The sequence below is a fragment of the Emydura macquarii genome, unplaced genomic scaffold, assembly GCF_026122565.2.
Source record: "Emydura macquarii macquarii isolate MOO-44397 ecotype Brisbane River unplaced genomic scaffold, CSIRO-AGI_Emac_v2 contig_729, whole genome shotgun sequence".
NCBI classification, from domain to species: domain Eukaryota; kingdom Metazoa; phylum Chordata; order Testudines; family Chelidae; genus Emydura; species Emydura macquarii.
The window spans coordinates 1,123,563-1,151,139 of NW_027130866.1; the positions used below are offsets into that span (position 1 = coordinate 1,123,563).

Genomic DNA, 27,577 nt, shown 5'->3' on the forward strand with positions numbered 1-27,577 from the left:
CAGAATCCAGTTTCAATCAATATTCTTGCAGTTATGATCTTTTTTTAAAGAGTGACTGACTGGAAAAACAGCAGCAAATAAAAACTATTTTTCATATAATCAAGCAAAAACAGATGCATCACACAATCTCTCCTTAGTTTCAATTAACGGAAAAGACAATGTTAGCCAGAAATCAAATCAGGCCTCCACCAAAATCTTGAGGTTTTTGTTTGCCTTTTGATGTTTGAGCCTTTAGGGCTCACATTTTCAAATTCTCTCTCCACAACCATGAGGGCTAGACTTTTTTTTTTTTTTTTTTTTTAAATAATGAAAGCTGAGATTCTCACCTAATTACACAAATCCAGGAGCTGGGACTCAGAAGCATTAAATACCACAAGCAATCTACAAAATAGGACATTAACCAGGAGACTTAGGAATCCACATGCACATTTGGTGTAGCTCATACACACTTTTGGCAAAAATTCCATCTACTGAAACGTTCAACGTGATTATATTTTTCCAGTGGCAAGTATGGCATCATTCTGGCGTTTCAGAGAAGCTCACACACGAGAGTTCAAAATAATTGTAAAATAACTTTTTCATTCTTTTATTCAGACTTCACAAATACAGGGACAGGAAGTCATTTTAAAATAGGTCCGTATAATTATGGACTTGTGCAACGTATCAAATTTAGTTCAAATTTAAGAGAAATACAGACATAATTGAATACAAAATATTCCATAACTAACCCACAGCTTTAAGTGTACTTTGTTTGTGTAATAAAACCGAGTACTACTCTGAATACTAGTACTTTCACACCATAGTCAAGATCTTTTGAGTAGAATGTTATTGTTTACAGTAAGCTGGAGGTTCAGTACTCTCTCCATCAGCGCAATAGAACCACACAGTTAACAAAACGTAAATTATACACTGTCTGGCACTCTCCCGTTACTCTTCCAAATAGCCTTCATTTTACAAAAGCAGCTGCTTCAAGTTACATTGGATCAGGAAACTTCTAAACCAGTGGTTTTCAATATATGGATTACAAGTCCCGAGAGGGAATTAGGTCATCAGCAGTTACCGCGGTGGAGTGGAAGGCTGACACAATATGAAGCTATGCCATTCCGTCTCCACAATACTGAAGTAGATTTGCTCAGGCAACTACTTATCCTTAGCTGCTAGCAGCATGAATACATATCACTGCAATTAAGAAGGTGCAAAGGAGTGTAAGGCAGATCTTAACAGAATCAGTGGAGAGTGATGTGTGGGGGGCCTCGAGTGGAAAAATACCAGAGAGAACTTTTGAGATCTGAATAGATAAATAAGGAAAGTTCCAAAACCAATCCATCCCCAAGGAAGAGATTATCACAATTAGATGCAAAGTGAAGGTCTGCACATCTCTAGTGTACAAATATCTCACCAGTTGTTTTAATGCTGTCTTAATCAGGAATTAGTAACCAATTCCAAACAGATTTCTTTTTAAACCACAAAAATAATGCCGTTCTTCTCTTATAAAGATTGGGAAAATAGGAGCCATGACATACTGAAATCTAGATCAACAGATCAGAAAAATTCTACAAAAAATGTACACTACTAAAATAATCCCTTTTTCAGCTGCTAAATTCACCTGATAGTACGTATCAACCTGTTACTTACTGTACTGATTGGCTCTTGAATTCCAAAACCCTTCTATTACTAGAGAGACCACCTCTAGAACAGTGTCAAATAAATAATCAGCAAAACCAAAGATACTGATTTTTTGTATGTTTTAAAGCATGTAGAGTGACAATGTGTTATGCAAGTTAATTAGTGTCTCATATATACAGGTAATGCCTTTCTGGTTTGATGGATTATGAAGCAGTACTCTCCATGAAATAGTAGGCACAAGAATAACCAGTTAGGCAGCTTTTCTGCCTAATATATGAGTCTCTACAATTATTAACGTTCTTGGCAATACAACACTATAACTGATATGCCTTTCAATACTTAAAGAGTCAGTCACAAAACCATGAAGCACTGTATACATTTGCATCTTTGACAAGCAGTTACAGTTCTGGACAGATCTCTTCTATGCTGTGCACTCTATTCTCCAGCTGGTCACTAGTAGCATGTGCTGTGTAAGAGAAAAAAGGAGAGAGATTTTGAAAGAGATTTAAATAGTCACGGTCTGAACCACAGGCACTCCAGAGGCCTTGCTTTGTTGCCCCAAAGAGCAGAGGTAACATTCGGCAACCCTGAAAGCACACTTGACTCAGGGTATGTCTATCCTGCAGACTAAACCCAAGGTTTGAACTGAGGCGCAAGCCTAACCCCCCTTCTGTCTATACACAAATTGTAGATGGGTGGAGGGTTTGAGCCCGAGCCATGCCAGGACCAGGGTTCAAGCCCTACTGCTTTGCAGTATAGATGCAGCAAATGAGTAGAGAGGCTCAAGTGCCAGGTTAACAAACCCAGGGTCTGGTAACTCAAGTCCCACTAACCCTGGCCTTACATTGCAGTGTAGACAGATCCTCCGCGACCTGCATTTTTATTCTGAGAACTCAGCCTCTACCAAACCCCCCCAAGTAGTTCACTTTATTTTCATGCTAAAATGCTGAAAAACCAGCACCTGACAGCACATATACGGCAGCACGTGAGCAAGCAGGATCCTTGCTGCACCACATGGGAACCTGATGTGCCCTACGCAATTTCGGAGAAGCTGCTCATTCGCAGCGGCCAAGAGACAAAATCCCTGAAACAAGGGCAGACTCATCACTTTTCAGCTCCATCGTTAATCCTGGCAGACCTACTACACAGCGTTTTGCAATAAAGCAACACTGTACTATAATAAAAGATTGCATAAGTATAGTTACTATTAACACATGCCCCCAATTGCTATTTCAGCCTCACCATGCTATATGAATTAAAGAAGCTAGCACATCACCCATGACTTCAAAAACGTTCTTTAAAGGAATTCTGAATCAGACACAAATTTCAGTTCTACACAATATTATAGAAGAAACTTTTGCATTAAACACACATAATACAGCGAAGAATGATCTTATTCCAATCCTATAAGTAACTTTAACATCATCTTGCAAAGTCCCGAGGGCTTTAAAAAGCCCCGAAAAACAATGCTTCCCACTTACCATCTTGGCAGAACGGAGTCCTAAGTAACTATTAATTGCTTCAAGATTAACAGTGTCTAGGGGCTAGAATAAACAAGAAATCTTAGAACCAAGATTAAGGACTTTTATCTTTGATAAATGATTTGAAGATCCCAATTTAAAAGGTACTGGGAAAGTGTTAACAGCCTCCAAATGTCAAAAGGAGTCTGCGATACAAGGATAAAGACTTTAGAGCCATCAAATGGGGGAGTGATATTCTTTTGCGGAGCTGATAGGTTCCGATTCCTGACCCCCTTGCTACAGGAAAATGGATTAGTCAAGCTGCCAATGCAGCCAAATCTAATCTGAAAAACACTGCTACAGGGCAAATCTCTGACTACCATCACTAGATTAAATTTTCCACAGCCTCATGCATTCCGTACAATAGCTCATGACTCAGTCCTGTGCAGATTTTAGATCTATAAAATAAAGTTTCCTGTGCTTAACACTACAGTGGTCTACTGCAGACACATCAGAGTAAAATAAAATAAAAAAACCCACACTGTTTTTCGCACTTCGCAAAGAAGTGACAATGCCTCCTATGAGGAGAGCCAATTTAACCAACAAAAGTTAGGCACATAAAAGCTTAGCAGCTAAATTTACCAGGCTGATTAGACCACAGTAGGCCAGGTTCAGACGATCTCCATTTTTTAAGGACACAGATACAGTAGAAGATGGATGCAGTAAAAAAATCTTAACAAAATAAAGTGAAATAGACAAAGGCGATACTGTATGTTTTATATCCTCTCTGATGATACTAACAAGGAGAAAGTTACCATGAAAAAAAATTAATTCAGTAGTTAGGATTAATCAATATTCCCCATTCTAGTTGGAAAACTGGTCTCCCTGAAACATCCTTTACTGATAGTTCATGGGGAAGGATAAGACCCATTTTGGATAAGAATTACAAAAGAAGATGCCCCAACTGGTTCCTATACTTACTTAACATTTCTCTCAGAAGGAGCTATTAGAGCTCCACCAAGGGATAAAAGACATCTCCAGAAGCAGTGTCCTGATCAGAACCCAATAAGCATTAAAGTTGCCATCTCTACATCCATCTGTTGGGCAAACAGTCCATGAGGTAGAAATTCTCTCTTATAAAGGATTCTAAAGGGAGTTCTTATGAAAAGGGCATTCCTCAGGAAACAGGTACAAGTTTACTGACAGCCAGGGAACTTACTTTGTCTAAGGACTCTAACCAGCAAACAGACATCATAAATAGAGAGTAAACACGGCAATTCAGAAGGAACTGAAATAATAAACTATATAATACTGAGGCAAGTCCACACAACTACTAATACCTTGCTTTGCATTAAAAAAAAAAGCATAAGGATAACCAGAATACCTGGAGTAAGGCATGGTCACGATGCCAGAAAGGAATAACTTGTCATCAACAGTTTGCCCCACAAATGCACAACATTCAAAGATGAAAGGGGAAGGCACAAATGTACATTAGGTGGTCTGGTTGTTACTGACATGGACTGACTACCATCATCTCTCTCAAACAGTGCATGAGATCTCACTCAACCTGTAATTAACAAGGGTCACTCTTCAGTTAGCAGCAACCTGGAGGTTGAGTAAGACCAAGATCTCTTTACTAACCAGTCCTGGCAACAAGCCTTCCTTGGCTTTGACAATGCAGAAAAAGGACCCTAGACTGGTAGTGATTATTCCCAGGATAAAACAAGGGCAGGAGTATCCACAAGGGAAGGAAGAGTGCACACGATGGGAGTGATTACAAAAGATGAAAGGACAGACATGAACATAATGGCACAAGGTAAGAAGTACTACTTTGCCAATAGACTCTGCCACCACCTGGAGTCCTAAAGCTAAGAGGAAATGCTGAAGATGCCCTTTTTACTCAGTCTTTTCACAAAAGCTCAGGTGAAAAGGCTAGACCTTTGCATCCAAAGAGAACTGTATCAACTTCCTAAGATAGAGACTTGAGGCAGTCAAATCATTCCCCCACTAGAGTAAGACATGCCCCAGACTTACAGACCATGGGAGACGAGGAAAATTAGGAGACTCTGCTAGATCTGCATGCCATCTCAGAGATATGACATGAATGAGAAACTTCATCAGACTCTCACTGGTATCATGTGAATTAAGTCAAAGTCAAGGGCTCAGCAGAAATTTGATTAAAAGCCAACACAGGAAAAAGTCCAGGATAGATCAGTTTCCTTACTAGCGAAAACAGAAGGTGCCTTATCAGAACCTTTGGGTGTAGAGTTATTACACAGACTCACAAGGAATCACTATGAAACTTAGTCTTACCTTTTACATAACAGGCCACAGAATTTCACCCATAAATCCAACAAAGGAAGAAGTTAGCCTTTCTTGCTACGTAAGCCTAATACTTGTATGCTATGGAGCCGAACAACTAGAGAAGATCTTTTAGAAAAGACATCAATGTAGGCATGCTTTCCAAACAGCTTCAACCTGATCCAGAAGAGTTTTGAAACACTTATATCTCCAAAGAGGCAGCCTCAGGAATAAGATCAATAGCAATGTGATCAAGATCCAGAAAGATGCAGTCTAATAAATAATGACCAGTTGTCTAAAGCAAGGAGATTAACAAAGAAGGTGGTAAAAATGCAAGGACAGCAGCTATTTGAGCCCTGGGGTTTGAAATTTGTCCCAGATTTTGTACTATGACGCAAGCAAACACAACGTTTAAGGCCATACAGGATGATCTCTAGGGATACCATCTCCAGTAGGCACGTATATATTTGGGATGCGGTGTACAAATCCCACACTGGGCAATGAGCAGGTAAGGGATTATTTTGGGCCCAAATCAGGCCCACTCTGCCACACCTGCAGCAAATGCTCTATCTGGAAAAGGAATGAAAAGACAGGGAAACAGCTCATTTGGGAGCAGAGCTGGGAGACAGGAGACCTGAAGGCCACAACTTCATCACCGCAGAGCAGAGGGAAGGCTGAAGTCTCTAACATACTGCCCCAAAGGGCCCTCCTTGAGGGAAGGGAGGACCCACTCCAGAAACAATTAGAGGGAAGCCTCCACCTCTCCCTCGCATGTGAACCCTGGGCACTGGTAATTCCTTTTATTGTCTCGGTTTGGACTCCCCCAGTAGGGGAAAGCCTTGGACTGAACAGGGGGGAGACAGGACGTGGCCGAGGGAGGGCAGCCTTAAGCAGCCTTGGTTGCCAGACCAATGGTAGTTCCAAAGGGCCCTGGACTGGAGCCCAGTGGTGTGGGAGGGCCCGGGTTCCCCAACTAACGCTCCTTTGCTGGTGACAGGATATGGCTGTGACCACTAGGCCTCGCTTCCCAACCAACCCCCAAGTGAGGATTATAATATTCCACTGCAGGTGACTCACCAGCAGTTACTTCACAGGGAGCACAACTGTGGAGTATATGAAAAGAGACAGTAACTCTGACTTGCTGAAGTGGGCATCAACTCATGGAGTAATAGCATAGTGTCTCGAGAAGGTACATACAGATGACCACATTGCTGCCTTGCAGATGTCCGCTACAGGAATGTTGCTCAGGAAGGCTGACGAAATGGACTGAGCCCTTGCAGAGTGGGTTGTTATCCCTGATGAAGAAGAGAGTTTAGCAAGCTCACAATAAAGTTTAATGCAGTCCAAAATCCAATGGGAAATGTGTTACAGTGTAACTAGTGACCTTTAACTCTCTCAGCACAGGGCATGAAGTCTGGGGAAGAAGCTGAACTAATTTGTGCAACGCTACAGCTCTGCAAACATCCAAGGCGTAGTCTGTTTTCAGCTTTGGATGAGTGGGGTTTGAAGTAAAATACTGGAAAATGGATGCTTTGATTAAGGAGGAAAGTCAGTATTGGAATAAATTTAGGGTGTGGCCTAAGAGAAAATTTCTCGCATAAAAGGAAGGTCACCTAGGAGAGCTTGAAATTCTCCTTGCAGATTTGACTGCAAACAAAAATGCTGTGTTGAAATATGATAGTGATTAAGAAGTTGTTGCCAAATGGAAGATGTGGAAAGGGGAACCCATTAATCTGGATAGGACTAGAGTGCGATTCCATGAAGGTAGCAGATCAAACACAGAAGGGTAGATGTTGGCTAGGTCCTTTAGAAATCTGGAATCCAAAGGGTGGGAAAAGACAGAAAAGCCATCCACTGGACGGTGTACTGCCGAGATAAGGAAGCATCCACTTGGCGTCTAACTAACTGAAAGGCCAGATGATTTCTGAAACAAGAGGTAATCTAGTATGTATAATCTTAGTAAAATGAGGCAATAACTGGTGAGATTCTGCCCAGACCAAAAACCTCTTCCATTATGCAACATATGTGGTTCTAAGAGAGTCCTTCCTGCTGCTCACCAAGAGGGCTTGGACCTCTTAGGAGCATAATCTTTCATGAGTATTCAAGTAGTGATCATGAGTGTGGTAAGGTGGAGAGATCAGACACTGGGATGCAGAGACCTAACCTAGTTTTGAAACAGGGGTAAAGTTACTGGGGCCAGATGGAGAGTTGACGTAGATCCATGAAACAATACAGTCTTGCCCAAGCTGGTGCCACAAGGATTAATGTTGTCTTATCTCTTTTCTGTTTCCTGAGTCCTCTCGGAATGAGAAGAGGTGGAGGGAATGCACAGAACAAAGACTGGACCAGAAGAGAAGAAAGGCATCTGTCATGGAACCGGGACTGCAGCCACCCTGGAGCAAAATATGCTGCATTTGTTGGTGAGATTGGTCACAAATAAGTCTATTACTGGGTACGCCCACTGCTGGAAGATCTGGAAGAGAATATCCCTTACTGACCACTCATGTTGCCCCTGCTGAGGAATCTTCATTAGCGTTCCTCAACCCTTGAAGCTGACTGGCTTTTAATGAGACTGTTTCTTGTGCAGAAATTCCACAGGTGGATTGCTTCTTGGCACAGCTGAGACAACCTTGCACCTCCCTGTTTCTTCAGATAAAACATGGTAGTGGTGTTGTCCATGAGATGGTGGACATAAATGTCACAGGCTCAACCAACAGCTCGGAGCTCCAACACATTTACATGGAGCAAGTCACCTGAGGTGATCAAAGAGTTTATGCCTGGAAATGACTGAGGTGGACCCCTCATCCTACTGTGGATCCTACCGTGGATGCATCTATTACGAAGGTCATAGTCTCTTTCAGTGTCATAAAAAGAACCATTTTGCAGACATTGAGGGTCCAACCATCAGTCCAGGGCTACGCACTCATGAATCACACAAATCAGCATGCCGAGTTGACCTGCCTTACAGACACAGGAAGTGAAATCCTGCATGCAGAGTCACATATGTGCACAAGGCCATGTGCCCCAGCAGTTGTAGGCAAACATGAGCTGTTATCCAGGGGTTGGGTTTAAGGCTTCCAGACAGACACTATGTACTGAAACTTGTCTATACATGGAGACTGGAGTGTCAAGGACTGATCTTATAGTCATTGTGTTGATTGTAATGTTGATTTGTCTACATTCAGTTTCCAGCCTACACGAGAAAAGAATTGTCTCATGACAAGGATGCTGTTTTGGACATGAGTGCTTGATCTTCCGCAAACCAGCCAATCATCTGGATACCTAGACAGCACAGATGCGCCACTACTACCATCATATACTTGTGAACATCCTTGGGGCCAATGATAACCTGAAGAGAAGCCCTTTGTGCTGGTCATGGCTGTTGCTTACTATGAAGCAAAGATACCTCTTGTGGTCAGGTTGTATTGTCACATAAAAGTAAGCTTCCTACAAATCAAGCGCAGCATACCTACTTCTAACCTCTAAAGAAGGGATAATGGAAGCAAGAGAGATCATCCTGAACTTGATTACCTTAATGAACTGGTTCCTTTTTTGTAGATCTAGAATTGGATGAAGACCAGGAAATCAGGAAGTACTGGGAATAGAAACCTTTCCCTCTGTGTTAGTAGGGTACTCCTAATACTCCCAATTCTAAAAGAGATTGTACTTCTTGAAGCAATACAGTCTTATGAGATCAGTCCATGGTAAGAGACAGGGAAGGAGCTGAATTGGATGACATGTCCCTCCTTTACAGTGCTGGGCACTTTCTATAGGGAGGGAGATGAGATATGGTCAGTGTGTTGTCCTTGACTGAATAGTTAAAACAGGTGCTTCAAAGCTGAAGTAGTCTGATAAGAAGGGTTCATTGTGGATGATGCTATCTAGCAACATCTAGGAGGTTTAGGCCTTTCTTTTGAAGGTGTCCTGAGACCTTTGCTGATACAAGGCTCTGTAGTATGACTGAGGTTTAAATTGTTTTCTCTTTGTTACTGTGGCGTAAACCCCCAGTAAACAGATGGTGGCATAGGAATCTTTTAAGGTGCACATGGAGTCTCCTGTTTCCTGGGAAAACAATTTGGATCCCTTGAAGGGTAAATCTTCAATCGCATTTTGCAGATCCCTCAGGATGCAAGAGGCTGGGCCAATAGGAGCCTCAATTAAGTCGGCTGTAGCCATGGAGCACGGGGCATTGTCAGCAGTGTCGATGGCCATGTCACGTCGCCATGTGTCCTTCAGAACTATGGCCAAGAACTGTCTTCTGTTTTCCTCAGACAATTTGTCTGCAAATGTGGAGATTGATCACCAATTAGCAAAGGTGTATTTAGACAACAGAGCCTGGTAATTTGACACTCTTCTGAAGACTGGCTGTAGTGCAGGTCTTCCTGTCACATAAGTCCAGCCTTTTAAAATCCTTGTCTTCAGAGTGGCCCAGGGGTGAGGCAGCCTTGATTGCTCATTAGCAGCCATAACCATAAGAGAGTCAGGAATCAGATGGGTAAAGAAATAACTGAAGTTTTGCTGAGGAATGTTATAGCATCTGCCCACCTGTTTGGTAGTAGGTGGGAGACAGGCTGATATTTGCCGAAAGGTATTGCCCAGTTCCAGCAAGTCTTCATTAGTGGAAAGGGTGACCCTTATTGGGGCAGAGTTCTGTAAGATATTTAGGCACTTGTGCAAGCTCCGTCTGCACTGCCAGAGATTTGGCCTGGAACACTTTAAAACCCTCCAGAAGAGAAGGAGATGTTCACTCCTGGGTGACAGCCTCATCTGGAGAAGATGAAATATTTGGTGGGGGAGGAGGGAGAAAACATCTAGGAGGTTCCTCCAGTATTGCCCTGTCTTTTGTAGGCTCCAGCAAGGGAGGAGGCCAAGGGATAGTAGAAGGGGCTTCCTTAGAGGTCCCTGGTATGCATGAAGGCAACCTCCTTCTAGACTCCATTGAAGATTTAGACCCTACTGGAGTAGTTCAAGATGCCCAGTCAGGCTATTCCCTTGGGGGTATTCCACCCTTCATACTGCCCAATGTGGTGGGTGCCACAACAGGGCCTCCTTGTAAGACAGCCAACCATAACTTTTAGATTTGGTATCCCTGAAGCAAGATCTGCAATGTGACCTTGAAGACCTCAGAGGGGGCATTGGTTTCTTGTGGCCTGAGTCCAAAGAGGAGACGTAACTCTCCTCAGTAAACAGAAGAGCAGTCCCAGGTGGTGTTTGTGGAGGTCTTGGTGCTGAAGAAATCTGGTGCTGCCCCAATGGCATTGACACAGAGGAGGTATCAGAGGGAGCTCACAGATGTGGGCGAGGCATCTGAAACGTAGACAGGTAGGTTGGTGCCAGCAGTGCTGGGGGAGCCATCAATATCCAAAATGAAGAAGCCAGTGAAAGAGATGGAACCATGCTGGTAAACATGACTGTACGGACATTGATACCATTGGTGACAGATGCTTTGTAACAAGGGAGAAGTCTGGTGCCTGCAAACACAAGAGGGCCATCACTGCAAGGAAGGCCAGTGGAGTTGACTGAACCAAAGAGTAACTTTTCAGCTACCTGATCTGACAGTGCCAGAGTCATCAACACTACTGAAGGCACCGATCTTAATGGTCCTGGCAAGCAATGGTTCCTGCAACTGGACCTCGACTCAGAGGATTTACTGTGAGACAAAGAGTGGGACTTCGACCGTTTGTGAGACTCAGATAATGGAAGCTTAGAGCACTTCAAGGAAGCCACTGGGGATGATGAGGAGTGGAGTTTCTCTCTGAATTTTGGTCTCAAACCGGGGACATCCAAAGGGGCACTTTTTGTGGATGAAGAGGCTGTCCTCTTGTGGTCAGGGTCCAGTCCCAAAGAGGACCACTGTTTCTTTGTTGTACAGAAGGAGATAAAAATTGAATGTGTCCCTCACATGCCCCCACCTAGACAAAGTAAGCAGATTTTGTGCCAACCAGTAAGAGGGATCATAGCCCTGCAAGTGGCACATTGTTTAAACCCTGGGGATTTTTTTCCATGTTAAATCCATCAGTTCTTGAAACAACATACTATCTAACTATCTTAAACTATACTATGCTATGCTAAAATTAACTGGAATGATGTACAGCGAGAAGAACTCTGTATAGAGGCTGGTGAACCAAAGCTAAATAGCTACAGAGAGCTCCAACTCTCACCACAGGCGGTAAGAAGGAACAGAGAGAAGTGGTAACAATGCCCCTTTTATGTCCTCATCTCAACACAGGAGGAGAGTCCGGGTACGTGCGCCACTTTGTGGTACTGCTGGCAAAATCTCAAACTCAAGTGCATTGAGTGTTTACCTGCAGTACAATGTATACATGCACAATCACTTGAAGAAGAACCAAGAGTTGTTGCCAGCCTGTGGACCAATTGAATCTGAAAGCCTAATTGAGGGCTATCAGTTCTAATATTTGCCTTATTGCAGACAATTTTCAGAAAGTTGGTAGGAATTTAAGACAGGGACAAGACGTTTATTGACACAGGTTTGCTTAAAGTTCATTCCCCTTTTATCATTCCTGCTCCAAAAACCTATACATATAATCAGTTACCCAAGGGAGAGCTTTCAATCCACCAGCGAAGATAAAAATGAAGTTATTGGATTTTCAAGAGAAAAATAATTAGACAAACCGAGTAAAAGTGAATCAGATATTCAGCCTATTACGCAGAGATTAAAAGGTGAAGAACTATTTCACTGATTAGGCAAAGTGATATAAATGAAAGAATAAACTAAGAATTGCAGAAAGTTAACAACAAGTTCATGAAAAAGAATCCATTATGTAAGGAAAACTCAAGCTGAACGAGTTAGGAGAGATACTGGAATAGAAAACTGGTAAATAAAGTGTTAGAAATGTATACAGTCAATTGGGCATGAGCAGTCAGTCAAGAACTGATAATTACCAGGTGCAGCTCAGAAGTCGTACTATGAAGCAGGGTGGAGTGACGTCAAACAGCAGAGATGGAAAGATGCTGCAAAGGTGTGCCCTTCTTTCCCCTGGAGTGCGCAGCTGGGGAGCGGAGCTGCCTCCCTCCTTTATAACAGGGAGCAGAAAGAAGATGGCAGCTTCATGCCACGGAGAAAGGTCACAAAGATGCCTATTGGAGTCCTCCTTTCCCCTGGAGAGTGAAGCTCTAGTAAATAGCCATTATATGGCTTAGGCTTATGCATTACCACAGAAAACTAAACAATCAGTGGGTCTGAGAACGTTGTAAGAACACTCCCCAGGAGCAGTTACTGTGAGCTTTACAGTCCCCCCAGTACTACATATTGGCACCCAAATTTGAGATTTATAGCCAAGAATTGAAAGTAGCAGTTGCCCAGTCACCTTTCCTGGGGAGGGGAGGGGCCTAGACCATATCTGTGGAATTTCTCATTTTACAAGAGACTGTAGTTTATACTGTTGTGAAGAAAACCTTCCAAATATGAACTAGATGTAAACCAATGCAGCATCTTCCTGAGTCTGCAGACAGCTCTAGTGCCTCTGCTACTCACAGTTTTGCCAAGCAGCAGCTTAGCAAGGTTAAGACTTGAAAGTCATGGCTACTACAGTCTTGTGAGCACCAATAAAATAAAAAATAAAAAAACATATCAATTTCATGATGCCCACAGCTGTTTCAAAGAGCTGAGCTGCAGCAGAAGTAGGCACTACAGTTCTTAATGGGGAGGATGCCCCAAAAAGTCTGGGGGGAAGGAGCAGAGGTGTATATTAGTGCAGACAAGAAGCTTAGAAATGGAAAGAGAAAGCGTGCTCTCTCTCTCTCCTAACTGATAGAGGTGGGATAAAACTTCATATTTATAAAAAATTGCTAGCCACAGGCTGATACAAAGAATGAACCCCTGAAACAGATTCCATAAACAGCACTGGGCTAGAAATCCCAGCACTCTTCCAGCAGGTGAGATGGCAGGGAGGCTGGGCTTCTCAGTGCAGATAAAGAAAAGTCGTTTTATAAAACAGGAAACCACAAACCAAAGTCGTAACTGCTTAGTTGCAAAGTTGTAGTAACTTAGGCGGAAGTTTTTAACTAGAATGGTAGAGACATGCTCTGCTCTACTCTAACACTGGATTAGCACTTATGAAGTATGGTTCCAGGCCACAAGGTGGTATGGCAGCAGAAGGGCAAGCAGGCAGAAAGGAGACACTCCTACATGCCCAGAGTTTACTGTAGTTGTTAGTACAGATCCTGTTCCCACCTCAGTAAAGCTCTGGCAGCTGCTGCAACAAGGGTCAGCTTGCTCAGTGGAAGTAGGACTGGCTGTAGAGAACTTCTGAAGTGTTTGAAACACAAGGGCTTATTTGTCCATTGTGTCACCATGAAGGAGAACTCCTGGGTATGGGACAGCAACAATACCAATTTTGAGTATTTCTAAGCTAAGAACCTAGATGTCAAGGGGATACGCTCAGACTTTGTGGCTATGAAAGGAGTGGAAGACATTTCAGCACCTCTGGCAGTTCAAAAGAACCACCAGGCTTAAACATGCCTTTTGACAATTAGCTGCTCACCAGGTTCAGGTGTTTCTGTGCTCATGTTTTCTACATCTACAGCATCGTGCATCTCCTGGTCTTCATCATCATCCTCATCATCCTCCTCACCATGTAGTTCTTTTGCAATTAGCTGCCTAGCCAATTTGATATTTCGGCCTTCATTGTAGTGCATTTTTCTCTTCATTTCAAACTGCTTCCTTTTTTCTGTAGAAAAAGTGGGAAAAATCAAGTTCAACACAGATATATTCTTACACTAGTTCTCTGGAAACATTCCAACGTATCACTGCTCGCCAGGTAGGAGATACCCCTCCCTGAGTGTATGTAATCTTTATGTAATTTAAGTTATTATATGTTTTGAATTTAGAATGTTTTAAGTAATTAATTTAAAATACTCTATAGAAGAACTCTATGCTAGCAAAATACAGGTTAGTGCTCTTCATTACTAGTCAGACTAAGAATTAACAAGGTGGCCATAAAAATTTTGCCAAGTGAAAATAGGTCACCTCGGTGAAGTGGGGCACAATGTACTCCTTACGTGCCTTTACTAGGGGATCATCTCTCTTCAGTGGAAGATTAAGAGATACAGCCCCAGGAAATATGGGAAGAATAACAATTTAAGAATTAGATCTGTAAGCACTTATGTTTGGTGGAGGTGATACTAAGAAAAAAAACCCTGAAATGTCTCAATCAGCCTCTTCCCAAAAGAAAGAAATCTGAATGGATTTGAGGGGTCTTAAAAGACTGACTGCTACTTACCAAATGTGAGTGACTAAATCTGGACCAAACAACAATTTATGGGCACTCTTCATTCAGGGAACGCAAAGGCATACCTGCCCCTAGTAAGTGATGCATGACTCGCTCTCTCCTTAGTCCTATGAACAACTTGAACAAATTGCCGCAAGGGCCAGCAGATCAAGCCCTAGAGCTGGCTTGACTTGCTTGCCAGTTAATTTCCAAGAGGCATATTTACCAAAAGCAGAAGAAAATCTCCTTCCACCCTTCCCTAATACCCAGCCCCTGAACATGTGGCAGAGTTTTTCCCTACAAAAGAAGGGTCTTGTTACGGTATGGCAATTCATCACAATCATATTAATCTTTGCTTCTTGGCAGCCCCAGAAACAGCTTCAACATCCTTGTCAGAAGTGAAACTGAAAGTTCACAATCTGGAAGTGGAAAAGTGGGACCAAAAAAAATGAGAAGCAGCAATCTCTCTCTGCAGTCAAGACCAAACACCTGGATCTGAAACCCAAGCTGTTTCACTGCTTGACTACTCTGTTAAAATGTTACAATCCAAGTAATTCAGAGTAGTGTGTGCTCTGAAGCTATAGTGAGACAACCTGTTCAGGAATCTCTAGGGCAGCGGTTCTCAACCTTTTTTTCCCCCCCAAGTACTACTCAGGTCAGGTACAGTCAGGTCAAGTACCGCTTAACCTGACTGTACCTGGCCCGAGTGGAACTCGGTAAATAAGCGGGAAGAACACTTTCGGCGGCGGCAGGATGCGTGGAGGGATCAATGCCCTCCGCCGAAACCCTGCCGCCGTTTGACCGTTTTCGGCGGCAGGGTGGGTGGGACTTTCGGCGGCAGTGAGCTTTCTCGGCGGCGGCAGGTGGGGGGATTCGGCGGCGTCAGGGTTTCTCGGCGGTGGCAGGGGGAAGGATTCGGCAGTGGCGGGGGAAGGATTCGGCGGCACCGAGCTTCCACGGCAGCGGCGAGGGGGGGATTTAGTGGCGTAATCGGCGGCAGGGAACGCCTCGCATACCACCGAGCCGTCTTCCGCGTACCACCAGTGGTACGCGTACCACCGGTTGAGAACCGCTGCTCTAGGGATAGCTTGCTAGCTCCCTCTTCCAGCTGATTCATGGAATTACACTGGCTGGAAAGTGTAGTTGCTTTTCCTGCCCATTAAGAGGTAAAAGTGCTATACTGACACCAATAGACAGTTATCAGTAATTAAATCCAACTGAAAGGTATTCAGATTAAGGGGGAACCTTCCAAAATAGAACCATCTCTGGCTCAATATGCTAGCATTTGTGGAAACTACTCCCATATCCTCGTCCTACAACAGAGGCTCTTCAGAGACAAGTGAGCCTGATCTTTATGAACTTGCTTCCAGACTAGTATAGTAGCTGTAATTTAATCTCACCAAACTCGGAAGTATCCAAGTGAATAAGGAATCTGAGTCACCTCTGGAGAGGCTGTTTCTTCATTTTCAGATCACATCATCTTTCTGCTGGATGGTACATTTCATCCTCCTCAAACATTTCTTACTGAAAGAAACTAAAACTATTTAACATAGAATTAAACAGAAAAATAAGATCTACCTCGTTCTTCGGGCGTTAACTCTTCATCTTCCTCCTCCTCCTCACTGCACTCTTCTTCTGGAGCTAGAATCTTGGGTCCTGTACCTTCAGCTGCCACTGCTAACCTAACAAAAAAATGCCCATGAAGAAGCACTCAAGCAGAGTATCAACATCTCACAACAATTAAGTACTCAGCCTGTAGGTACACACAAAAAAACCCTCCTGGTGTATATACAATTAAAAATACTTTTGTCCATCATTTAGGGCTAGTATCTCATGTTGAGTTCTTTCTTACTCTGCAAGAAGTTTTGTTTTCAATGGTGCTACTTGCATAGGAAGCTACTACTCAGTATGAGTAGTCATGGCAATATCTGGCTCTTACTAAAAACAGTAACATCTACCCGAAACCAATAAATTACTCTAAAGACAGACCATCTTCAACCTTTGTCAACATTCTACAACCAGTACCACTTACTTTTTAGCTAACACTTCTGCTGTTAGAGGTTCATTTGATTCTGAATCACTCACTGCATCTTCATCATCCTCTCCTACCATACTAGAAAGACAAACATGCAAGAGAATTAATTCTAAATGATCTCTGCTAAACATTTTGATCAGCAGTGCAGACATTAGCCAACTTTACTTATTTCGTTCAACTATTCCATTAATACTCAATTCCAGGTTTTTCTTTTTCTGGTTTAAATATTTTGATGCAAACAGTTTGTTTTCTGTTACACAAATACTAAGTCTATTAATTGCAAGACCCTGCATCTACAGACAGAATTCCACAAATTTGTAAAGCTTAAAACATTCAAAGCTTTTCAAAATCAGTTTATGTTGAAAAATGCTACAAAATATACAATATAAGCCTTTGTTTAACATGTAACATCCAAATGTACCCTAAGTTACTGTTATCGCATCCAATATATCATTAACCCATTACTTAAAATTCAGATGGACTCCATGAAGCCTGTTATGCAGTCAGCTATAGTTCTAGCAGGTACAGAATCATTTACAAACTTAAGTATGCTACTAAACCACTTACGTGTAGCCAAGTACTTAGTCACACTCAAGTTATTAAGGAATGGAAGTTTAAGTGAATTTACCTATGGTAGGGAGTGCTTGGTTCATCGATTTTCATTAAACCGTAGTCCTTGCCTGCTGGATGGTATGTAGCTAGGATGTTCATTTCATCCCACTTCTGGGACTTTTTACTGAAATGAGTAAACAAAGAAAGTTTAACCAGTTTAACTATGGGGTATAATTATATTGGTTCTGCCAGTAAATTTCCATCTGTAGACAAGCCCAAAGAGAGTGACCAGTACCTGAGGCTCAAGTGGGAAGGACAGTGCTACAGTCACAGTCAGCATAAAAAGGAAAGGACAAACACAGGATCCAGGCAAGGATGCACATGCTTTACTTTAGAATGGCCCAAAGATTTAGCTGACTTTTGAATGAGTGTTTCAGTAATTTGACCAGCTTGGTTTAAATGGCATGGGAAATTAGTTTCATTCTACAGAAGCACATTTTCATTTTCTCCAACTTGAAGTATACCAACCTTGCTAATTCACACTGTGTCTGGGAGATTCCTTGAATTAACGAGCAAGGAAAAAACAAATAATACTTGTGCACTGAGACAAGCACAGGTTATAAATGAGAATTTCATATTGTTCTAGTAAGTGAGCGGTTTTCAATATCTTTGCTAAACAGATGTCCTCGTAATACAAGCCCTCTCTATAGCACTCTGCTATTAAGTATTTGCTAAATGGAGAGACTTTGACTGAGCAAGTTATGAAACATGGAGACACAAGAGTCTAAATTACTGAGTCTTCTGCCTTCCAGGAGTATTTAGGCAACTTAAGTCTTCATTATCATGTGCTATTTTTACACTGTCATGGGGTACACATGAATGTTTTCCCTATCATCTCTGTTCACAGTAAGGACTATTACACTAAATAAAATCTTAGAACCATAGGGCTAAAATGGACCGCAAGGCTCATCTTGCCTAACCCCAATGAGAAACCTCAGGTACAGGTCACTCTCTTTGGGCTTATCTACATATGGAAAGTTACTGGCAGAACCAGTATAATTTTACCACTATAGTTAAACTAGTATAATTCCCTGAGTGAACACTTTTATTCTGAAATGAGTGTCCACATGTGGAGTTACACTAGTATAGTTCTGTCTGTAAACTTCCATGCATGACAGGCCTGGTCTACACTAAGTCAGCTTTTGTCAACAAAACAGTGCTGGTGTACACATTGCAATCACACACATCCCACCCCACCCCACCGATAAAACAGCCATTTTTTCGACAAAATAAAACCACCTTGACAAGAGGTGTAGGACTTTAGTCTGCATAGGTAGGACGCCGCAGTGTCAATGTAGACACTGCGTCCCCTTATGGCAGTGGAGGGGGCTGTCATTCTTGTCCATTTCACCAAATCGACAAGAAAGCAGGGGCGGCTAGTTCCCATTCCTGCTCCCAGCTGGGAGGGAGCAGGGCAAGAAGCTCTGGCTGCTGCAAGCCTGGGGCAGCTGGTTCCCAGCTCCTGGCTACAAGCCAGGACCAGGCAAGCCGTGGGCAGCTGGAGCCTGGTTCCTGGCTGCGAGCCGGGATGCGAGCAGGACTCAGGAAGCGGGAGCCCAGCTCCCAGCTGGAACCCAGCAAGCCGTGGTCTGCTGCAAAAGCCCCAGGGACTGGTTCCCAGTCCATGCTGGAACAGGCAGCTATGTCAATTTCACAGCTCAGCCATGTAACTGACATTGCCCCCTTGGTGAGCAAGTGGAGAAGCTCCCTGACTTCTGGCCCTGCTCCCAACCAGGACCAGGAACTAGTCGCCCCAGCTTGCAGCAGCCTGGGCTTCTCACCCCACACCCAGCTGATAAGCCAGGGCTGCCAGGTCCCAGTCCTGCTGGGAGCCAGGGCCAGAAGTTGGGGAGTTTCTCCATCTACCCCCTGCTCTGGCAGTGGCTGAGCCATGAAATTGCATGGCTGCCTCTTTCCCAAGCTCCCCTCTGGGACCAGGGAGGGGAGAAATCCCATGCGACTGCCCAGGGCTCCCGACTGGACTGGGGGGGCAAGCCCACAGGGAGCCCGGGAGCCTGTGGGCTCCTGGCAGGCAGCCCCCTTCCCCACACTGCCCCTTAGGTCAGAAGTGCTTCTAGGGAGGATGCACTCCACCGACCCAAGGAGAACAGTGTGGACATCAGTCATTGCTGTAATTATAGCAGTGGCTGTAAGTCAACATAACATATGTCGACTTATTTTTTTAGTGTAGACAAGGCCTTATACTCAGACAGTGTCACATACCACAAGGCTATAGTCTAGAAATGCTTACAGATCCAAAGAACCGCTCACTCAAGCATATTCAGACACAGACCAATAAAACAAACACTCAACTTTAAATAAAAGTCAAGCCATTTGAACCATACTGTCCAACATACTGTGCAGCAATCTTGACCCCTTGCAAGCAGATTCAGATTATCAAAACACTACACACAAATATCATCCAGAAACATTTGTTTGGCATGACAGAATAATAAAGCAAACATTGTGGGGCAGGAACATTGGTACTCAAGAGTACCAAGGGATTCTACAACTCAAGCGAAACATCTGTAAATATCTGCTTAACATCTGTGGCTACTCTAAAAAGACAGTAGGATTATGTGCTTCATACACAAACAGATGGTGGACTGATTTTAATCATATTAAGTCAAAGCAGCTAGCAAAAAACCTTGCATTTTGTCCTTCAGTTATTTTCCTAAAGAAAAGTTCATTTTTATTGGTTGATACTGCCATTAAATCATGTTGATTTGCAAACAAAATTTACTAAATTTGGTACTTTTTGCTAACCAGTAGGCTATGCTATATCTATAATTATTTACATAAGCAAATGTATATCACTTAACATACATTTATTCAGATGAAGAACAGTGAGAATTCTGCGGCACCTTAAAGACTAACAAATTTCATTGGATGAAGTGGGTTTCTGCCCACGAAAGCTTATGCCCAAATAAATTTGTTAGTCTTTAAGGTGCCACAGAACTCTCGCTGTTTTGCTAAAAACAGATTAACACGGCTACCTCTCTGGAATTTATTCAGATGACTATTCTCTTGTTAGAAAAATAAGCACTCTTTGTTTATTAGTTATAATTTTTACTTTACCTTTTCTTCTTCAAGTAGTGTCCCTATGGGTACTCCACTCCAGGTGACTACCGAGCAGTATCCTCTATGGAAGGTGGAGGTCTCTATCTAGCCTAGCTCTGGCCTTTAAGTTTGTGCAGTTGAGTGCACTTCTGTGGTATGTGCCCTTCTCCGAGGCACCTAACACAGACAGAGTGACCGTCGGAGACGGGTATTGTATCTCTACAGGAGGCACATCTCAAAGCCTGGGGAACCAGGAATTTTTGGGTACTTTCTCACTTGAGTATGAAAAACTACTTGAGAAAGGAAATGAAAATAATTATTTTTAACTAACTGAGTTACACTAAAACTAACTTATTTTGACTAAATTATTACTACTCTAACACTATCTAAAACTATTTTGGTTTTCTAGGTCTGTGAGAGTGCTGTGGAGCTCCGTCTCAGGCTGGGGATGGTTGCAAAGGAATTGAGACGGTTAGGTCATGCATGTGGCAGTTTTGGCATCAACAGCACCACAAGACAACCACTGTGCATATGCAACATGGATGGAATCTACTGCTAAAAAATCTCTGAAGGACATTGGGACACACTGACACCTGAAGTGGAGCACTCAGAGTGATGGCACTTGAAGAAGTACCACCTGCCATAGGTCCCAACAGCTAAAGACAATTTCTGGCCAATGTCTGAGGGCTGGTCTGGACTATAGTGACTAAATTGGCTAAGATTATGAACCTGTGTGATAGGAGGTATGCTTTGGCTGCTACCACATTGAAGTAAGCCCCCATGAATTCCAAATTTTGCACTGAGGTTAAGGTGGACTGCTGGATGTTTAATTGTAGATCTAGTCTGAGAAATAGTTCTATGGCCCTCTGTGTGACCACCAAGGTGTCATTGTAGGAGCTTCTCTTGATCTGCCAATCATCTAAGTACGGTGACATCAGAATGCCTTTTCTGCAAAGATGAGCAACCATCACTGAGTGAACTCTTGAGAACGTTCTGGGCGTAGAGGAAAGATCATAATGAGCAGGACAAAATCTCTGCACTCTCTGGGACATACTGAACGTAGTCTTTTCAGCTTCCACCCCATGACCATAGGCTGCAAGCTGTCAGATTCTGGGGTCTACAGAGGTCTGAGGGGGTGGCAGCTCTCACCAGTTGCAGGGATCCCCAGCAGAGAGCCCCCAGGCAGCGGCAGTGACCCTGCACTGTGGCTTGAAGCTGCCGCCAGCTACGGCAGGGAAATCCCACTGCTCGGAGCCACTGCTACTGGCGAGGGAACCCCAGAGCCTAAAGCCCCAAGCTGGTGCACGTGGCAGCCCCACAGTTCCAAGCTATGGGCAGTGGGGGGACCTCAGAGCTCCGGGGTCCTTCCGCTGCTCAAAGCAGCTCTGAGCTCCAGGGTCCCTACCACGCACAGCAGCTGATGGCTGGGGTCCCTGGAGCTGCAGTTAGCAAGGGAACACCTATGGCCCCAGCCGTGAGGAGCAGTGGGGGAACTCCCAGCCCAAGCCACCGTGTGGGGATCCCAGATCCCAGGAGTCCTGCAGTTCCAAGCCACGGGCAGTGGGGAGACGTCAGAGCCCCGGGGTCCCTCCGCTGCCCATGGCGACTCTGAGATCCGGAGTCTCCATGAGGCGCAGCAGCTGATGGCAGGGGTCCCTGCATCTCCCAGCTGCCGTGGGGGACTCCAGCCTGGACCCCACCAGCTCCCAGCCACTGCGCCTCTTCCTCCCCCTGGGCAGCTCCCAACTGCCATCTTGTTATTTTTAGTAAAAATCACGGACAGGACATGGCTTCCATGAATTTTTGTGTCTTGCCCATGACCTGTCCGTGACATTTACTAAAAACAACCATGACAAAATCTTAACCTTACTCATCTGTAAACTTTACCACCAATGTTTTGTATTTTTTCCAGATTGATAGATATTGAATAGCACTGTGCCAAGAACAAATCCCTCTGGAACCCCACTAAAAACACCTTTGTTCAGCGATGGGAAGCCTAAGATATCCAAAACCTCGCAGCAATAGATTTTCAATTCAATCTTTTCTAGGTACGTAAAATCTAGTTAAATTGTTACAGCAACCAAAGTTGTGACAGCACTAGGAAAAAGATTCTCTTTGAATGATTATCCTTTACCGCAGCATCCATTACTATCCCTAGCTTCAGGGACTAGAATCATAAGAGTGGTTTCATGACCAATCATGTATGTGACAACACTAATAACGTTTCATAAAAACAGGCATACTGGGTCAGACCAATGGTCCATCTAGCCCAGTATCCTGTCTTCTGACAGTGGCCAAAGCCAGGTGCTTCAGAGGGAATGAAAAAAACAGGCCCACTGGCAAACAGTAATCCCTGCCCATCTGGCTCATAGTCATTGATGGACCTATCCTCCATGAACTTATCTAGTTCTTTTTTGAACCCTGTTATAGTCTTGGCCTTCACAACATCCCCTGGCAAGGAGCTCCATCAATTGACTGTGCATTGTGTGAAGAAATACTTTCTTTTGTTCATTTTAAACCTGCTGCTTATTAATTTCATTTGATGACCCCCTAGTTTGTGTGTTGAGGAGTAAACAACACTTCCTTATTTACTTTCTCCACACCAGTCATGATTTTCAAGACCTCTATCATATCCCCCATTAGTCGTCTCATTTCCAAGCTGCAAAGTCCCAGTCTTATTTATCTCTCCTCATATGGAAGCTTTTCCATACCCCTACTCGTTTTAGTTACCATTTTCTGTTCGTTTTCCAATTCCAATATATCTTAAGTCCAAAGCAGACTGCGAAGAGTGACAAAGTGATCTCACAAAACTGGGTGACTGAGTGACAAAATGGCAGATGAAATCCAATGTCGATAAATGCAAAGTAATGCACATTGGAAAACATAATTTGTAAGCATACATGTAAAATGATGGGGCATATTAGCTGTTACCACTCAAGAAAGAGATCGTGGAGTCATTGTGAATAGTTCTCTGAAAACATCCACTCAATGTCCAGCAGCAGTCAAAAAAGCTAACCAAATGTTGGGAATCATTAGGAAAGGGATAGATAATAAGATATAAATCCATAGTATGCCCACATCTTGAATGCTGTGTGCAGATCTGGTCACCTCATCTCAAAACAGATATACAGTAGAACCTCAGAGTTACAATCACCTCAGGAATGGAGGTTATTTGTAATTCTGAAATATTTGTAACTCTGAACAAAACGTTATGGTTGTTCTTTCAAATGCTTATGACCAAACATTGATTTAATACAGCTTTGAAACTTTACTGTGCAGAAGAAAAATACTATTTTCCCTTTATTTTTTAGTCATTTATATTTAACACAGTACTATATTGTATTTGCTTTTTTTTTGTTTTTGTCTCAGCTGCTGCTTGATTACATATTGCCAATTCCAAATGAGCTGTGTGGTCAGCTCGTAACTCTGGTGTTTGTAACTCTGAGGTTCTACTGTATTGGAATGAGAAAAGATACAGAAAAGAGTAACTAAAATGTTAAGGGGTATGGAAAAGCTTCCATATGAGGAGCGCTTAATAAGAATTGGACTTAGGCAGCAGGTTTAAAATGAACAAAAGGAAGTATTTCTTCAGGCATCACATAGTGAACCCGTGAAACTCCTTGCCAGAGGATGTGTGAAGGCCAAGACTATAACGAGGTTCAAAAAAGAACTCGCTAAGTTAATGGAGGATACATCCATCAATGGCTATGAGCCAGATGGGAATGGATTGCTGTTAGCCAGAAGTTGGGAATGGTCAATGGGATGGATTACTGGATGATTACCTGTTCTGCTCATTCCCTTTGAAGTGTCTTGCATTGGCCACTGCCAGAAGACAGGACCCTGGGCTAGACAGACCATTGGTCTGACCCACTACGGCTGTTCAAATGTTCTTATCATGCAAAGTAAAAAATAAAAGCAATGGCATGCAGTATATGGAGGACACATGCTATACAAAGTAAAAGTAGCCATAAATGGTATAAAGCAAGAAAAGTTGCCCTTTTATCATCACAAAGAAGTTAATTTGGTACAAGGGAGACGACACTAATTGGATAAAAAAAAATTTAACAGGTGTCCAAAGCCATGAAGTTACATGTGTGAAGGGTCTGAGTGGACTTAAGAGTGTTACCATTCGGAGTACTGGAAAGCAATACAACCCATACGGTCTGGAAAATAGTTTTGTTTTCCCCCCAAACTACTGCTGCAAAACAATGAGAAGGGCTGGGAAACCCCAGACTTTTACTGCTAGTGGCACCTAAGGGACACTTACAAGTCCACGTATAATGCCTTACAGACAGAGCTGCCATCATGTGGGTTCACTGTGGGGAACAGTCTCACCTGACACAGGTGACAGGAGCTCAAGGTGATGTGCCAAGTTTTTCCTAGAGGAATGCGGCCAACAAGTAGACCCTTCACTCATGGGGTTCCACAAGGATCAATTCTCTCTCCAGTCCTTTTCAGCATCTATATGAAACCACTAAATAAACTGGGCAGACAACATGGACTCAAGTGCCAGCAATATGCAGATGACACACAGCTCTACCTTTTCTTCACTAAATACACAACTACCAAGATGGCATAATGCTTGGATGAGATCAGCTGGCTGAAGCAGAACCTGAGCAAAACAGAAGTAATGCTGGTGGGCAGAAGAAAGTATTTTGAGGAGTTTGCAGCCATAGTGCAGACACGGCTAACTGACGGTCCCACTCCCATGTGGTCAATTCAGCCCATAGTCTAGGACTGCTCTTGGATTCCTCACTGACACTTAGCTCTCACATTGCAATGTCCTTAAGTAAGGCTTTCTAACATCTGGGACCAATGCTTTCCATCCCATCCTGGCAGACGAAGACCTAGCCTAAGTTATTCATGTCTTTATCACTTCTTGGCTAGACTACAGCAATGGAATGGATATATCTTGACACAAAACCTTCTGCACTTAGGAAATTCCAACTACTACAAAAAGTTGCAGCGCATCTCCTCAGCAACACAGACTACCATGAGCACATCATACCTGCCACCTGCTCTCTTCACTGGTTTCTCACTGAATTTTGAATCAAGTTCAAGATCTCACTCCTTACCATCAAAGCATTCCATGGCTTGGGCCCAGCATACTTAAAAGACCATTTAAAGGTTTGGGACAAAGGCCATGGCCAACAACTTCTCTCCTCTGGCACAGTGTAACTCTCTTCCCCACAGGTGATCCAATACTGTGGAATAAACTACTCCAGGAACTAAGGACTAACACAAACCTCATCACTTTCCACCCCAACTGCAAGGGACATTTCTTTGACCTTGCCTTCTCTAATATAAATATACAGGAACAGGTATATTTTTTAAAATATTATGAAAACAAGACACTCCACACGCTTCTCCCACTGGAAAGAGGATGAGAGAACAAACACCACATAACATATATATATATATATAGACATGTATCTTACTGCACTACTAGAAGATACTCAGATACTAAGGTGATGAGCACTGTACAAAAACCTACGTAGAACAGAACACACAGTGGACATAAAGTACTCTAGTGGTGATGACATCTAGAATAACTGCAGATGTATCAGTGTTAAGCCATAGAATGTCATCTGCTACATAGTCACAAAACACCTATACATTGCTTTAGGTTTGTACCCACCAATCTATCATGCTGTACAGTACTGTGTATATATGATTAAGACTGTGACTTGCTTGGATCACAGAGCCTGTTTATGTATGTACAGTACCATGCATGCCCCTGGCACTCAATGAACTATAAGCCACCTTGATCTGTAAAGTGTTCACAGGGCTCTAGAGGCTCCTGGCAAGTCTTCAGTATATATACCACCTTTACTTTTTGGAAACATTGTGAAATGAAGTATAAGGTTTGTTTTAAAGGCACACTTTCAGAATAAACACCATGCATTTAAAGTGAATTTCTTGCCTGTGCTACTAACACGACCTGAAGCAAGACTCCTTAAGTTTAACTATTTATGTGGTTTGATTTTGCCTTTTCATCAACAGGGGGCATAAAACCCAACCAATCCTTTAATGTCACCTGGATGGGGGAGGAAAGGGGGCTGACTGGAGGTGAGCTCACACTGGACAGCGCCAGCCAAAACACCCACTCATCAGTGCCCAAACAACACAGGCTAAGTGTCAGGCATAGACACCCCTCCCCAAGCCCACTCAGAGAACGGGCTGCTCGGCCTGCAGCGCCAGTCATGCTCCGACCACCCCAACAGGGGGTTGCCCCAAATCTGCAGCTCCCGGGAGGATGGAGAGTCTCCAGCGCCCCCCACGGGCTGCTCCCTGCTATGGGGGGGCTCAAGAGCTGCTCCCTGTCTCAGAAGGAGGGGGGATCCAACACTCCCCATCAGCTGACCGCCGAGGGGAGGGCTTCCTGCTGAGGGGTGCGGGGGTAGTGGGAAGGCTCTAGCACTCCCCACGGCTGCTCTCTGCTGTGGGGGGGCACGGTCTCTGTCTGTGGCGGGTGGGAGGAAAGCTCCAGCACGGCCCATAGCTACTCCCTGCTATAGAGAGTGAGGGAGGGAGGGAGGGAGGGAGCACTGCTCCCCGAGGGGGGTTCCCTGCTATGGGCGGAGGGCGCGTGCTCCCTGTCTACTGAGGGCGGGAGAGGAGACGCCACCGGCTGGTCGCTGCGGCGGGGGGGAGGGACACTCCCGGCCTAGGGAGGCTGAGGGGAGGCTCCGGCGCGCCCCACGGCTGCTCCCTGCTGTAAAGGGGGGGAGGGTCTAGCGCTCACCATCGGCTGCTCCCTGAGGGGGAGTTCTGCGCTATGGGCGCGCTCCCTGCCTGAGGAGGGTGGCAGGCTCCGGCGCGCCCCACGGCTGCTCCCTGCGGGGAGCGAAGGGCCGCCAGCGCTCGGATCCCTGCCCTGCGGCTCTGACGGGAAACGGAAACCTGCCCCCCGCCCGCGGCTCACCCCTGCTCGTCCTCGGCGGGCCCGGGGCTGGGGCAGCGCGGGGGCGGCGGCGGGGGCGGCGCGCTGCCCTGGGGGCCGCTGCCGGCGGAGCTCCGCTTCTTCAGGATGCCTTTGACAGGCCCGCGCCCCGCTGCGCTCGACGTGGAAGGGGCCGGGGCCGCCATGGCCGGGCCGCTCACGCGCGGAGGGGGGGCAGCTCCAGGGGCCTCGCGCCGCTTCGCTTCGTCACGGGCACGGCCCGCGCGCGGGAAGGCCACAGTAGCAGTACCCGCGCAGCTACCACTGCGCATGCGCCAGGGGGCTGGGACCCGCTACGCAGTAACGACCA

General features: G+C 44.3%; 1 protein-coding gene across 3 annotated transcripts; it reads right to left on the minus strand.

The window, feature by feature from the left end:
• Positions 1–559: 559 nt before the first annotated feature.
• Positions 560–27,577, minus strand: PPP1R2 (protein phosphatase 1 regulatory inhibitor subunit 2). Of its 3 annotated transcripts, none has more exons than XR_010918751.1 (7): positions 27,250–27,577; positions 17,281–17,388; positions 16,650–16,730; positions 16,196–16,299; positions 13,892–14,077; positions 12,291–12,506; positions 560–2,092 (listed from the first exon to the last, which is right to left on the minus strand). XR_010918751.1 is itself a non-coding variant. In XM_067542832.1 (6 exons), exons 1-6 carry the CDS (start codon positions 27,537–27,539, stop codon positions 2,025–2,027), a joined length of 837 nt encoding a protein of 278 aa, XP_067398933.1. In that variant the 5' UTR covers positions 27,540–27,577; the 3' UTR covers positions 560–2,024. The 3 variants fall into 3 exon arrangements, 1 of the variants encoding a protein (XP_067398933.1); XR_010918752.1 differs by lacking the exon at positions 560–2,092 and adding an exon at positions 9,916–11,299; XM_067542832.1 differs by lacking the exon at positions 12,291–12,506.